General features: G+C 47.1%; 1 protein-coding gene across 1 annotated transcript in view; it reads left to right on the top strand.

The window, feature by feature from the left end:
- The window catches only part of LOC116952450 (heparan-sulfate 6-O-sulfotransferase 1-A-like), a 60,871-nt gene extending 44,900 nt beyond the window's left edge, over positions 1 to 15,971 (top strand). The window contains exon 2 of the mRNA XM_032971808.2: positions 9,970 to 15,971. Coding sequence (XP_032827699.2) covers positions 9,970 to 10,972 — 1,003 coding nt within the window. The 3' untranslated portion in view covers positions 10,973 to 15,971. The remainder of the gene's footprint in view (positions 1 to 9,969) is intronic.
- Positions 15,972 to 16,289: the final 318 nt, after the last annotated feature.

Genomic DNA, 16,289 nt, shown 5'->3' with positions numbered 1-16,289 from the left:
CTTTACCGAAAGAACCAAGCATATAGAAAGTACAATAAATTGTTTTGACTTGCAGTGTGGTGGTTTGGGTGAGTTGTTGTGACCTCTACAATTATGGTGGTGGTGGTGGTGGTTCGGGTGAGTGAGTTGTGACCTGCAGCATTGTGGCGGTGGTTGACCACAGCATGGGGCTAAGACTAAAAGAGTCGAGTCTGGTGAACAGTTCTCAACGTGGGTGCAGGAATCAATGAGTGACGTTCATGGCAAACGTTAATCTAATGGATGCTTTAGAAATGTAAAATTATTGTGAGAAACATCCGGCATGAGTTGCATTTCTTTCAAGATATCATCGATTCAGAGCTTGTGCATCTGAAAATGTTTTTTTGAGATTTTGCACTGAGATTCCTGCACTGTAAAGTTGTTGATCATGATAGAGATAACCATTACACAAGTGCGCATTTTGGGAGAAGTCTAACAATGTTTTGAAACCATTTTAGGAAAGTTTGTGAATCGCAATGCGGTGCTTCCCACGTTGTGTGATGGTTTATTCATACAGTGGTCGCCGACACACTCCCAAAGTTTTTTTTTAACCTTTTCATTTCTTCTGTTGCCACGCTGTTTGTTTAAGTTTTCCTTCCTGTTCCATCAACTAAAGCTGCTTCGATCAAGATTGAGCTGTCTTTTTAGTGTACAGAAGCATAACGCTGAACGTGCGCCTGCGTATGTGTCTGTAGTGGGGAGCGATAGTGTAGCGGTTAGCGCGCTGCGCTATGAACCTGGCGACCCGGGTTCGATTCCCGCTCACGGCCAACACCAGTGACGATTATCTGAACCGGTCCCGGGCCTCCCCTAGGTCGACTCAGCCTCAAATGAGTACCTGGTGCGGTGTGTAAACATTGCCACTAGGGAGACAAAGGCGGTCGGGCGTGGTGCTGGCCACCCACCCCCTCGTGTACCGTTCCGGCCTTCATAGGTGCTCGCTAACAGCACTTGCCCCTACAGTCTGTTAAGGCTATATGGGGGATCTTTGTCTTTGTCTTTTTGTCTTCGGGGAGCGGTTAGCACGCGCCGCTACGAACCCTTGCGACCCGGGTTCGATTCCCGCTCACGGTCAACACCAGTGACGAATATCCAAACTGGTGCTGGGCCTTCCCTAGGTCGACTTGGCCTCAAATGAGTACCTGCTGCGGTGTGTAAATGTCGCCACTAGGGAAACAAAGGCGGCCGAGCGTGGTGCTGGCCTTCATAGGTGCTCGCTAACAGCACTTGCCCCAACAGTCTGTTAAGGCTATATGGGGACGTCTTTGTCTTGTGCATTTGTGGATGCGGGCAATGGGTAGGGATGAAAGGGAACGATGTGGAGCGCCTTTTATCATCGCTAAGTATCGGGTTCAGGGTCAGGACAAGCTGGCTAGTGATCACTAATGAGTCACGTGGTTCCTGGGAGCACACACGTGCGCATGACCTTGGATCGGCCTTATCCATCTCAATTTCACTGCATCCTATCCTCGCCCACTCTCCCACTCCCTTTCATCCACCTTTGTCCATGCCCACACCTTTATCTTCGGCTTCGTTTTCTCCCCTTAATAGTGCAATTACGGGGAACAACAATGCAATGACTTTTCAAGCGCACGAAGGATGATAAGTTTGCATTAAAAAAAAAAACACGCCGTCTGTTTTGTATTCTGCGCAAGGGTTTTATAACGGGGCTAGGGCACTTGCCCGAGCTGTGGCTGCTTGCAATTTTGATTCTGGCAAAACGTGTGTTTGTACGTGCGTCCCATACACTCGCCGTACGATGGTGAAAAAAAACCCATCTCCACGAGTGTGTGGAAGTGGATGTTTTGGAATGAGATGGTGGATTCCTAAGCAGAGTGATTGAAGTCGGCATTCCCATGCCAAAAAGCATGATGATTGAGCATTGTGCATTTCTGTTGGCCATCATTAACCAGCGGTGGAAATTTTGAATTCCTCTATAAGGGGGCATTATTTTTGCAGAGCAGCCGGCGTGTGCTTGCCACGAAATAGTACCGATATTGTTCCACCTCGCGGGGGAAGATGGGTTGCCTTGACATCAAGTCAAGCGCTCTAGCAATGCACCACCTAGGTTCTGATATCACGTGCAAGTGTCAGGCCATCATTATACAACAAGTCACGCTTTAATAGAGTCAACACGACCACTGACACTGTATGGGGGAGAGCACTCGGGTGTCTTAAGAGAGCTGCTGAAGACGGTTCATGGATGCGCTGATGAAACAGAAGCAGGATAATATAGGATGAAGTAATCTTTTTTTTATATATATAAAAATGCGTTGTCATAAAGAACGAAATTGTGCTGCGTGCAGAAATCTACGCTGTAATTTATGCTAATACAAAAGCACGTGTTAAAGAAAACAACCGTAACCTGTGGCCATCACAAGTGTTACAAAATAAAAGGGCATGGGTAAATAAGTCTCAGGAAAAAAGGAGGACAGTCGATGGAAACTGGTGTTATCAAAGAATTGACAAAGATATAATTTGACGTTATGACATCAGGGTTTTTGTGCAAATGATTGCCTCTGCTCACGACCACCATGCAATGAATCAAGGAGTGGATTTTACATAATTTTCTGATGAATGTGGCAATGGAACGGGATGCAGATGGGAATTACAGTACAGACGTGTGTGAGACCCAGTTTACTCCACTCGGTGTTCGACAAATTTTAATCTAGCCAGCCGCACCCTTGATGAGCGTGGTCGGCTACGTACGGTGCGAAAAGAAGTTCAACATGCAATGGATTAGACGTCAACCACCGAGGAGGTCCGATGACCTGGTTACTTAGGCACACGTTGCCGTGGCGGGGTTTGCAGCGGCGAGAGCGGGGTAGCTGTCCTGCATGCGTGCTTTTCACAGGGATGTTGATGTCGGCGGAAAATGGGCTTGTGGAGGGGGGGGGGGGATAGTGTGGTAGGAAGGGCGGCGGCGGGGGCGGGGGGGTTGGTCTGGCAGAAGGCGCTTAAGTGACGAGCACGCGCACGCGGGCGAGATGCATGGCTGGATTCATTGCTCGGACACACCGTAAATCGGCCCAACATGCAGACAGGCATCGATCGGTGTCTACGAGTGTGTGTTTTTTTTTTACTCCGCCGTCATCGCACGATCGCTCTCGGGCAAGCCTGTCCAGCCGTGAGCCCACATTACCCTCGCGCTGCACCCGCTCCTCCCTGCCGGCCCGGCGCGCCCCGCCGAGGCCACCGGCATCGTCCTGTCACGGGCAGACATTCATCTGCGTTGTCTGCTTGCACTTTGGGTACATGCACACTGGGTAAGCCGAGCAGGGGGCCATTGGGTTGCTCCAGAACCGGTTGGTGCGCGGCGGTTGGCGCGGTTCTCCCCGGGGTGTTGGGTTGTTTCCGCAGGGAACCCCCAGAGTGCATGCTGCGGTATGCTTTGATGTGGATGTTTCAAGAGCCGGTAATTACATTTTTCAAGAGTGGAATATTGTTTTGTATGTATGTTGAACTTCTTTCGCACCGCACGCAGCCAACCGTGCTAAGCGGGGGTGCGGTTTTTCTGCCGTTGTCTTGATTCGTGAAGAATATCGTCGACTGAAATTGCATCAAAACGTTATGTGCAAAATTATTAATGAATTGCGCTGGACTCTCACCTGGCTAGTCAAATCCAAGACAGTTGTGGACTGTGATGCGCCATGGTCTGTATTATGTGCTTTGATTATAGGAGAGTGAGCTAAGTCAGCTTGTCTCCACACAACTGGTTATTCCTTAAATTTTGATTTAAAGCGTTCGTGACTGCAGTAATTCATATTCTTAGCTCTTTCGGTAAAGTCACGTTGAACTGAAACAATAAAATAATAAAATATATATAAAACAATAAAAATTCTCACGACGTTTCGACCATAACACAAACGGTCATCATCACCTGATGATTTTTATTGTTTTATATATTTTATTATGTTATTGTTTCTCTTCAACGTGACTTTACCGAAAGAGCTAAGAATATGGTTATTCCTTATGGATATACAATTACTCTTGCACGTTCATTTCAGTGTCCCTCGACCAACAAGAGAGTCTGCTGATTTTCACTGTTTGTATAATAAGAAATAGCAGAGTTGAGTGTAGCTTATTAACAAGACCAATGTGATATTTTAGACTCAAGTCAGAAAAGGGGGACCTGTAAGGCCAGGTTCAGACAGTTACCACTGGTCATGAATGGCAAATTAAATTTAAAAAAACAAAATTATCAGGATTGTATAGCTGGGTACCAACCAGATACAATGCAACCACTACACGCACCTCCGATTGGCACGGTGTGGCAACATACGGTTCGAAAGGCGAAAGAAGTTCGACATACATGCAGACACATACACATGCAGACACAGAAAGCAAGCGTATGTGGGCAGCCGGGCGAGTTAATGTGCACACATTCATTCACTGCACACGTGTGCATTTGCTGGCCACTCGAGCGGCTCTTTGTAGCGAGAGTACAAAGCATTTCCCTGCAAAGTACATTAAAGTCTTGATAATGGAAATGTCTCGCCAAGATGATGGAGCGAATGGCAGAGCACTACCCAACTGCCCTCCCCAGCCCTCGCACGATCCGTTCTTATGGCCTCCTAAGGTTAGGATGCACGCAGTTCCCAAACTTTTGTGTCGCTATTTCCATTCACAGGGCGTTAAAGGCAACAATGTATAGACCGTGATACTTTAACGGCAGATTACAGACAGTGCACTTGCAGATGCAGAAGGGAGCAGTCCATTGGAGCGAAGATGCCATTTTTTAAAAAATCTAATCAAACCAAACTTCCTTGAACTGAATTTGTGTTTTTTAGAAATGCAAGGAATGTTGAGCACATGACCACACATTGTCTGCTTGTAGGACTGCCAATTGACAAAGAATTAAGCCTGGATTCCAAACAACAGATACCTTGGGGCGCGTGCAGGGGACAGGCCAAACATACTCGGCAACAAATCCACGCGCACTCTTAAAAGCAAATCCTCCACTTCAAGCGTAGCTACACTTTTCAAGAGAGGACTTGTTTGGAGTGCTGGCTTCCCATCACACCGTCGGCACACCGTATACTCAATTCCGGCTACGTTTAAATACACATTTGTGTTAATGTTGCACATGGCCTAGAATTAATTCTAGATCACATATCGTAACGCAGTATACCAGGCACCTTACCACCACCACCAGCTCCTACAATATGCACAAACTTACATATATAAACTCACGGCAAGACGTATAAAGATGCCCCATGTAGCCTTCAACAGACATTTGGGTTAATAGCTGTTAGCAAGCACCTATAAAGACCGAAATGGTACACAATGGGGTGGGTGGCCAGCACCACTTCCTTTGTACCACTCATTTAAAGTCAACCAAGGGGAGGCCCATGACCGGTTCAGATATTCGTCACTGATATTGGTAATGAGCGGTAATTGAACTTAGGTTGCCAGGTCAATAGCGCAGTGTGCTAACCACGTTGCGTACCTATCCCAAGCAAATATAAAACAAATATCCCTCATCCTTAACAGACTCTATGGGCAAGTAGTGTTAGTGAGTAGCACCTATGAAGGGGGTAGGTGGCCAGCAACATGCCCGATCGCCTTTGTCTCCCTAGTGGTGATGCTCACACAATCGCACCAAGTACTCGTTTGAGGCTGGGTCGACGTAGGGGAGGCCCGGGACGGGTCCTGATAGTCGTCACCGGTGTTGGTCGCGAGCGGCATTCGAGCTCGGGTCGCCGGGGTTTCGCAGCGCGCCTTCGCCGCCACGCTGCTACACGCTCCCCACGTACGCGCACAAGTGAAATATTCATAGGGAGCTCATTTGCTAACAATCGGCATGCGTGTGCCAAGCGTTGCATCCCGCCGCTGGAGGTCTACCAAGTAGTAGTACAGTGTGCGAGCGCGGTATTTGCGAGCACCATTAAGAGAGGGTGACCGGAGGTCTGATCCCGTCGTCCCCGCCGCACGGCGCTTGACGCCCCGTCACCAGGCGGCGCTGATCCCCGTCACTCGGGATCTCCAGAAGTGATTGCAGAATGTGGTGGAAGTGCTTAGGGAGTGACGTGAACGGGGCCGAACGTAAAAAAGATCGTGGCGACAGGCTGGTTCGAGTTGATAAAAGAATAGCGCCGCGATTTTTACCTGGACGCCTCGCAAGGCTGAAGTCGGTTTTATAAAAGAGAAAAAAAAAACGAGGCAGGACTGATGGCATAACGCGCTGGGCCATCGGTGGAGAAAAACTAGCTCTCATTTTGAGTTTTTACGGCGCCAGGCACTATAATATATGTCTGGACCGAATGCCGTGTGTGCTGCTGGGGTGTAATGGTTAGCACACTGAACTTGCAATCCCGAATCCTCCGGTTCCGTTCAAGATTCCTGCACAGCCGTGGCCAATACACCCAGCACTGTGATGATCGGTGTGATGATCGGTCCTGGTGGATCTCAACGGGCTCCACGATGATCCAACAGAAAGCACATTACCAACACTTAGCCACATTTAATCCTGTGATGCCCAAGTGTGTGTTTTTCTGTTTATGAGGGCAGTTACTTTATTGATGTGGCTATTCCGTTTCTTGTGCCAAAACGCTGTTTTTCTTCAACAATGCACTGCATATGAAAAACCTATTATAACAATAATAGAGGTGGCTTCACGCTGTTATTTGTTAAAGAATAAATAATATACTACCAGGACCATATATTGGAGGTACATGTTTAATAAACTCATTTTTGTTTGCCATCAGTCCAAAGAAAAATAGTTTGTTTTGATTTGTCCTGAGGTCCACGACAAAATCTTTTGCGACCCAAGTGCTTGCCACCACTGTTCCGAGCACAGCAGTTGTAACAATGGTGCGGCACCTTCCTTAAATATTGCCTTGCACCCAGGGCAGTCTAACTGCAGAGGCAGTGAGGTGTGTGTTGTGTAGGGAGTGATGCAGTAAGCATGCCGTTTCATTTATGATCTACCTTTCCAGAGTTTCGATGTTCTCCACCCATTGCATTCTCTCAAACCTAGTAGTGCACGTATGTTGAACTTCTTTCGTTGCGTACGTAGCCAACAGTGCTAATCGGAGGTGTGGGGGAAGGACAACAAGCTAACACAAAAAGCACCTTGAATGCACATACATCCCTTGTGTCAATCCACTGCCGGGTCAGGGCCCCTCCCCATGCCGTGCAGGTCACGGGGGTTATTTTACCACACGTCATCACGCTGCTAAGTGCGGCTTTGTGCAGGCTGGTGCAGGCAGGGAGCGTGGACATCGGTTTTTAAGAGGTACAACAGCAATGGATTTTTGGCATTGCCCTCTCATCGATGTGGCGAAGCCTGCCAGTTGCCAATGACAACCTGGCTTGACACGGTGGTCACCCGACCAACCATTGTCCAGGCTCCACCCCAGCTTAGCTTCCCACATCTGATGTTGCGCCTCTGATCAACACATAGTACGTACAACACCTCTTCCTATCGTCTGAGATTTTCATGGTCATCCGTCATCGTTAGTCGCGGCTCGGGTGGCTCGTCGTTCCAGCGAACGGCTCGCAGTCGCAAGGTTGTGAGTTCAACTCCTGGCTGGGGGGGGGGGGGGGTTGACTCAGCCCATCGTCCGCACCTACGATTAGCACGTCTGGCTACGTTCAGTGTGAAAAAAAAGTTCTGGCGATATAAGATGCATTTTATTTGATTTATTTGTGTAATCTTAACACTATACAGTGAAACATCGTGAAGGTTGACCTGGGTAAGCCAGAATTGTGGGTAATTGTGATTTCTTGCAAGAGATTTGCTCCAGCATTAGTGAGAGGCCCCCTTTTGAAGCTCCTTTGCAGCAGGTGCAGATATTCATGGGCTTCTTGATGGCCTTGAATGCCCATTAGTTGAAGTTGACACTTCAATTAATGTTTGACTTCAATTGAATGCAGATTATTTATGTTTTATTTAGTAATTTAGAGGAAAATACTCTATTGGAAAGAATAAACTTGCTTCGGTTACATCATAGTCATGATTAACTTAAAGCCATTACACACAATTTGTGCATTGTTTGATGGTGTCCATCCACTTAAATTTTATTTGAATACCTACTCGTTATGCGTTAGTTTAATTTAATGATCCGCCTTTAATGAAAATCTTAATTTCATTGACAAGCTTGGTATAAATTACTCTTCAGCAGCATGTATAAAATTGATGAATATCTTGTCTACAAAAAGCCATCTACATTCGCATTAAATAACCTGTGATGAGCTTTGCCTTCTATCTCATCTCGATCTTTCATCCAGGCGGCAGCTTGGCGCCTTGGTCACACTCGGGCCTCGCAGCAAGAAGTCCCTGGGTTAGAGTCCCAACTCGGTGCCTATCTGTGTGGCATTTTGTATGGTCTCTCCCTGTTCTGCATGAGCCTCGAACTGGCTGTCCCATTTCATAGCGAAAACAATGTATGTAAAATGTAACTGGTATTGGGTAAATATCCCAATGCTGAGACATTACCTTTCACCTTACTGAAATGGGATTACACATTTCAGCAATGTCACCCACCCCCCCCCCCCCCCTATACTACCAAATCTTGGCAGGATCCTCCTGAAAAAGATTCGTGAGACTCAGTGTGGCCTCTCCTGAGCAAACAAGCGTAACAATGGTAATAACACATTATAATCAAGCCAGGAAGTTTTACTCCAGAAGCTTCAAGTTTTCCAGTGAACACTCGCTGTGTAAGCACGCATTCTGACATGGAGCCGCTGATAGGGCTTCGAACAATCCAGATGGTTCCTCGTGGCGACTGAGGATTAATGCTTTTAGCTCCATGTCTGGCAAGATGTGATCCCGAGTAAATTAAACGGTGGGGCAAGAAGCACATTTGTCAGCAGTCACTGCAGCCACTTCATTTCCATGATTTTCAGTGCAATACTCGATCAATAAAACACGTGTGTGTGTGTGTGTGTATAAGAATAATCCTCATCTGATGGAAGCCCCTCTTAAAAGTTTAAACAACGTTATATATTTATTACAATATTCTAAATTCACCTTGCGAAGTGGCAGTGACGACCGGCCCAGTGTGCGCGGCTCGTATTTGAAGGATTTGTGCGATGCGAGGTGACACTTTCCTCGGGGGAACTCAACTTGTGATTGCGATACAAAATGCCCAGCGTGCTCGTCAGGTAGCTTGTCCGTCGACAGCTGACGTTTCGGGGACAGATTCAAGCGGCGTCGTTGTTGTCAAGAGAGAGGAAGGCTTGCCGATGGGAGGTCACACGGCAGACCCCGGTGCGTTATGGGTTGTCCGTACTGTGCGAGCTCTAAAAAAGCTACCACCTGCTGACAATTTTCTATATTATGTTGAGTAGCCTTTTTTTGCTTTTCCTTTTGCGTTTGCCCACTCGGTATCTGCTGAACCGCTTTCTCCGCATATTAATTCATGACCCTTTTGTACATTGGTCTTTTCTGACGGCCTGCAGAGAGGGTCCTCGCATCATTATTATACTGACAATAAGTACCAGTTATTTTATTTAGCACCCGTTTCTACGGGCACGCGACACACAAATTACTTATTGTCTCAAACGTTTGAAAGGGCACCCCCATTGGCAGCTGTCCCTGTCGGCACAAGGTGACTCGTCACCTTGGCCTGCAAGGAAGCATTCGTCTGCCGGTAGGGAGCAATTATCGATGCAATTGATCCCATTTGAGTAATTATTGTAATGATGCATGTCCCAGTTTTGCCTCTAATTGTTCCAACCCATAAAACGCATGACCTCTCTCTGGCCACAACTTGGGGCCAGCAAAATGAAACTCTCGCGTAAAGAGTCAACGGAGGAGAAAAAAAAAACATCCTATTGAAATCTCAACCGGGAATAGTTGTTCATACCGAAACCCCACTCGCGAGGTACGGAACAATTGACGACGCTGAATGTGTTGCGGAGTGCAGTGAAAATCTCACGCGGATTATTCCCAACAAGTCCAGCTTAACGGTTGCTCCCCCCCCCCCCCCCCGTCTTTGTCACTAGGAACTTCTACTACATCACGATGCTGCGCGACCCTGTGTCGCGCTACCTGAGCGAGTGGCGGCACGTGCAGCGCGGCGCCACGTGGAAGACCTCGCTGCACATGTGCGACGGGCGGGCGCCCACTCCGCACGAGCTGCCCTCGTGCTACGCCGGCGACGACTGGGCGGGCGTCTCTCTCACGGACTTCATGGCCTGCCCGTACAACCTGGCCAACAACCGACAGACGCGCATGCTCGCCGACCTGAGCCTCGTCGGCTGCTACAACGCGTCGTTCATGATCGAGCGTCGCCGCGGGCAGATTCTGCTCGAGAGCGCCAAACGCAACCTGCGCGGCATGGCCTTCTTCGGACTCACCGAGTTCCAGCGGCGCACGCAGTTCCTCTTTGAGCGCACGTTTCAGCTGCGCTTCATCGCGCCGTTCACCCAGTACAACGCCACGCGCGCCGCCGGCGTGGACGTGCCCAACGCCACGATGGCGCGCATCCGCGAGCTCAACGACATGGACGTGCAGCTGTACGAGTACGCGCGCGACCTCTTCCTGCAGCGCTACCAGCGGGCGCGGCGGCTGGAGCGCCAGCGCCAGCGGCAGCAGGAGCGCGCCGGCCCTCGCGCCTGGTGGTTTGGCCGCGCCGAGGCGGCGCCCGCGCCGGGCGCCGCCTCGGCGGGGGCCGCCGATCCGACGCGCGGCGGCGGCGGCGGCGGCGGCGGCGGCGGCGGCGGCGACATCTCGCAGGAAGAGGAGGAGGAGGCCGAATTTCTCGAACGGCAACTGGAAAACGATTTTAAGCTGCAGCAGCGGCAGCAGCTGGAGGAGGAGGAGGAGGAGGCGGCGGCGGCCGCGGCCGAGCCGGCGTTGCCAAGTGACGGAGGCGCCCCAGACGGCGGTGTCGGTCGCGCCGAGCGACAGGGTGGCGGCGGAGGTGGCGAGGGCGGGACTGTTGCGGAGCCGAATGCCCCGCGCCCGGCGAACAGTGACTACTCCGGTCACGTGCAGAAGTGGTGATGCGGAATGCGGCCACCGCGGCTGAGAAGGCCGCGGGAGACACGGGATTGTCAGAAAATGCATTCACAAGACGCACGCGTACACATGCCAACACACACACCCTGCAGACCTATTGTGGTGGAGGTATAATGGACTTTATATGACCCTAATCCATATAAGAATTCTGGTACTCTAAATTTTGTAGTCATTGAAAACACATTCCCGGGATTTGAGTTAGGAACGAGGTGACACTACAACTTTTACAGCCTCATCACAGAGTCTTTTTTATAAGACAAGTTAAATATTGTGTGTGTGTGTATATAGCTGTGTTGTCAATGCAGATGAAAGGACCTTGCATATAGTCATGGTGTGGTGTAATGGGCTGTTTAAGATTAAATGTATCGTGAACACCATTCGTTTTGCTTGCAGTATATGCAGAGAATATATTAACACGTGTTTTATTTAAAACATAGTAATCCACGCCAAAAAAAAAGAGTGGGCAAAAAGTGCTTTTGGTTCTGTCAACAGCATTGCTTGAGGTGTATTTGTGCAGTAGATGTGTGAAGAGTTTAGCTCTGTGTGGCCGTACAGACGTTAATGATTTTTGACATGGAGCTGTGATGTGATGCATCTCATTGTGTGTTGTACTTTCACGTTTTGCTGATTTAGTGATGTTGAAACAAAACAAAAAACTCTTATGGTAAAATGTTGAAAACCATTTTCGGTTGGAATCCAAGAACACCCAATGTAGTGACTGCAGCGAAATGCTTCGCCTTTTTCCTCTGATAAACCACAATTTCTGTACAGTTAAAATCGAATGGCTTTTATTAGCGATAGAGAAACACAATCACTTTCAGCTTTGGGACTAAAAATGATGATCGCATGCATTGTCTAGTTTGTGTTGTAGGCACCATCGTGGTTTCAGAAACCTCCGGCTCATTATGCAATTGTTGATTGTGGAAGTTGATTTTGGATCGGCCAGACCTTGCCTACTTGTGACTAAATTCCAAAAAGTGAAACTCATTTTAATCCACAGATATTACTTAAAACGAAGTCTCCAAAGTCTGTGTTTTGAAGCCACGCCAAAAAAAGTGACGCTCGTGTGAGAGTTGTGCAATGCTCCCCCCATTGTTCGTGTCCCGAGCTTGTGGAAATTCCACATTCCGGTGGCAAGGGACTCTTTTAAACACACCAACCACCATTCATTTGCTTCCCACCAAGTGGTGTAACTTGAACAGGGAGTGTTAATTTAACAAGCAGATTTCTTTTTGTGACCAAAACGATTCGTAACATTTAACAACGTGGATTGCAGTCCCAACACCCGGTGTGCTTGAAGCGGTAATGCATTGGCACATTGTGACAACTTTATTCATTGGCTGTGTTAGGTGGAGGAGGGCATACGGCCACATATTTTGCTGACGCGGCGATCTAACCCATCAAACCGACTCGGAATCGGGTGGGGTTGGTTTTTTATTGAAGCTGCAAGGTTGCCGTGGTGCGCGCTGACGGTGATTGGAATTCGATCTTTTTGACATTGCGATGGAGAAGAACCTTTTGGTCTACCATCGTCGTCTGCGTTGTCCTCATCTCTCTCCCATCACTGATCCTGTTAACGGTGTAGCACTGTGTTCCCACAACTTAAAAACGGTGACGTTGCGCTACGGTTTGTGTCAAAAGATTGCTTTTTTTGTTATTTTCGTTTGCTCGGAGGGTTTTGTTGTTTGTAATTAATTACACCTGTGCTGTTTTAGAAATTCCACCCCATGACTGCTTACTTCTGTATGATAATAATACTCTTATATTTATATATGCAGTACATATTATATATACTGTACATAGCTTATGTATAATCTAACTGTGAATGAACAGCTGCACTGATTGAACCTGATTGGAAGTTGAAAACGTGTATATTATTATTATAATTGACATTTACTATAATAAGACCTACAGATGTGTAATCCTGTAAGGGTCTCATATTATAAATAATGTTTAAGTCTTATTCAGTTGGCTCCCTCTAATCCAGTAGTGTTTTGAATCGGAAGTCTCGCAGATCGGCATATTATTTTTCGGATCGGTGGTCGTCCCATTAGGAGGAAATGCATCGTCTGTGATTCGTTGGTTTCCTTTCCTAGCTAACTCGTGAAGGTGGCACCTGTAGCACGCGATTGCGTGCCGCTGTCATCATGTGGCTGTTTGTGACTTTTGCTATTCGTGCGTTTTTTTTTCTATTACTGTTGGTTGCATGTGCAGTTGGAACAGCCATGGTTTAATTCCTTTTTTATATTGAAAAATAAAGTTAAAGAGAAAAAAAAATACACACTGCCCTTTTGACCTAAGGATGAGGGTTTGACGTTAAGGTAGATCGCTATTAGAGCGAGTTTGCTATACACTGTGTGTGGCTTATATAGGAGGTGAGGGTTGTCATTCGGGGAGCGGTGGTGTTAGCGGTTAGCGCGCTGCGCAGTGAACCTGACGGGACCCGGGTTTGATTCCCGCTCACGGCCAACAACAGTGACAATTATCTGAACCAGTCCTGGGCCTCCCCTAGGTCGAGTCGGCCTCAAATGAGGACTGTACCTGGTGTGGTGTGTAAACATCGCCACTGGGCAGACAAAGGCGGTCGGGCGTGTTGTTGGCCACCCACCCCCTCGTGTACTGTGCAGGCCTTCATAGGTGCTCGCTAACAGCACTTGCCCCAACAGTCCCGGGGGATCTTTGTCTTTGTTTGGGCTCTCATACTCTGGTAGGAGTACGTGAGAATGTGTGTTTTAATCTGTAACTGCCAACATTTCTTTGGGGGAAAAAAAATGTAATACCGATTTGGGCTGCTGCCTTTACTAAATATAGTTTTATATCAGAACTATACAGCTAATATGTGCTTTTCGGCAAGTTCAATAATTGCCTTCCTTCAAAAAAAAATATTCTCACACACTGCTGTTCCTCATCAGTATGCAAAGCCATTGTAGATCTTGCCCAAGAGCAGCTATCGTCTTCTTCATATGACTGACGGTGCTGATGTAGAGCAACAGCTATAATTTTGCATTGAGGTGGTTGGGCTAGATGATTGCGTGAGGAGTAGTGGAGTGTGTCGTGGTATAAAGTACCCATTCTGAAATCTCCAATGTTTCTGCAGTGTACAGACGTTTCAGCTTACGTTGCTTCATACGGTTTTAGTGTCCGAATCATAGTTTGGTTTAATCGAGGAACCTTTTCACGATAATATCTGCTGAAAACGTGTGTCGTGCATTGTCGGTCAATCTCTTTAGATCACGTTCAGACCTAATAAAATACCTAAACCCTGGTCCACTCCACTTAACGAACGATTCTCATTTTAAAAAAAAGAAAATCTACAAAATTGAAGTTGGCTTTTGCTTTCATTTATATGGCCGAAAAGAATAAAAGCATGTAAGCAGACTGCCAAACCGGACAATGCAACACGGTCTTTTATTTCATTAATAGTATTATTATTATTATGCTTTTTAATCCAGAACGGCTTCGCTAAGACTCAATGCTTTTTCCAGAGGCTCCTGACTTTTCACAGTCGGCAGCAATGGTGTTGCTGCTGCTGCGTATAACCCCATTTGAGTAATTTGCAGGTATTTCTTCAGCAATGGGAGGTTTGGCCAATACCAATTACGTTGTATGTTTTTTTATAGCTATTTCCCGCACCTCCGATTTGCCACGGTTGGCTACGTACGGTGCAGAAGAAGGCACCCTTGCCACCCAATGGGTTTGTCGCGCTGTTCAAGCGACTCTTATTACACGTGGGTGGTGATGAGATAGACACCTGTAAAATTCAATTCGGAGGACCGGTAATTTTTCAATGTAGGGATGTTCTCCATGATATGGAAGTAACACCCATCTATCTTCTTGTGAATTGTGGTGAGTTTTGGTCATGTATTGGTATGGGCTTCTCACACACAAATATAATTATAAACGAATTGACCTTACAACCAAAACAAACAGTTTTTACTCCCAAAATGGATTATCGTATTTAAGGAGTTTAATGGTCTCAGCCCAGGGACCATTGTCTGAACACAAATTAGTCGGTGGCTTTTGCACTTAATGGAATCTAGGCAAGATCTAAAGGTTTAATATATCTGCAGATGAACACAGCGAAGCACTGTACACGTAAAATGATCGTCGTTTTGAGGTTGGGATAAGAGAGACTTCTGAAATCATTTCCCAATTTGACATTTTGAGACTCGTGTTTATAAAAGATTTCCATGATCAACAACTGCGTCCTTGCGTCACATTGTCATCGCAATTTTGATGTGAAATGGATGGTAATTTGTGAGGAACTCTACCCAGTTCGCAGGGCTTTAAGAAAGGGTCCATGTAGCTTTCACTGTGCTTGCCGCCAGGATGGTTTTCATGGAGTTGAACCTTCAAGTATACCACGGTCAAGGAAATGCCACTGAAGTCTTAAATGTGTCTGACAGTACATGCTAAAGACACCATTTAAATCATTGCTCTCAAGATTGCAGTTGTGTTCAGTCGCTGATGTAGTACAGGAGAGTGGTAAAATAATATCATAGAATTACGGCTTTTATTTTAAAAAAGCACCACATTTGCAGTCTTTGTTTTAAGCATTACAAATGGTAACAAAAACTTGTAAAGCTTGACCGAATGAACAACATTGATTATGGACTCGCTTGAAAATGTCCAAAGTGACCACGAGCAAGTATACAAATAAAAACTGATACAAATCATACATTGATTTCGAGGACTCATCCATCACCTGGCACGATCTATCCACCACGATCTATCCATCGCCGAATGAGGGCCTCCCCACGTTGGTCGCCGCTGCCGCGGTCTTTCACGGTCCAAAGAGACAATCACTGCTGCCCGTGAATTGATGTCCGTTGCTTCATCTCCGGTGATCATCCTCCCCGACATGTTTCCCTTCCTTTGGCCGCTGTTCTGTCACGGCCGTCATCTTCGAGGGATTGTCTCCCGTCCGAGTCCACTGAATTCTCTTCGTAGTCCATATGTTGATTAAAAGTTGCCATGTATGTTCCATGTGTTCCTTCTGCCTGTGTCATTACAAGCATGCGCCTTTTCGTATTTCTTTGCATACTTTTTAGTATTGTCAATGTTTCTGATCCATGTGGCCAGTTATATACACGGATTGGAACATTCTTATTTTGGCCTGTTTAGTCACCTTGTGTTGCTTTTCATTATGAAATGTACGTGCATGACTTTTATCAGTGCACTGCGGGATGATTGCCTTATGCTGTGTGGATGGTGGGGATTCCTTGACCATACCTCATTCTGGTCTGTGTGAGTTGAAGGTGGCGTGGATAGACGTGGGCATAGCACAGTGCAACAATTGCTT

The sequence above is a fragment of the Petromyzon marinus genome, chromosome 47 (assembly GCF_048934315.1).
Source record: "Petromyzon marinus isolate PM22_M1 ecotype Great Lakes invasive population chromosome 47, UKy_Petmar_22M1.pri1.0, whole genome shotgun sequence".
NCBI lineage: Eukaryota > Metazoa > Chordata > Hyperoartia > Petromyzontiformes > Petromyzontidae > Petromyzon > Petromyzon marinus.
Note: the sequence above shows the minus strand (reverse complement) of the source record. Positions and strands in the feature narration are given on the sequence as shown.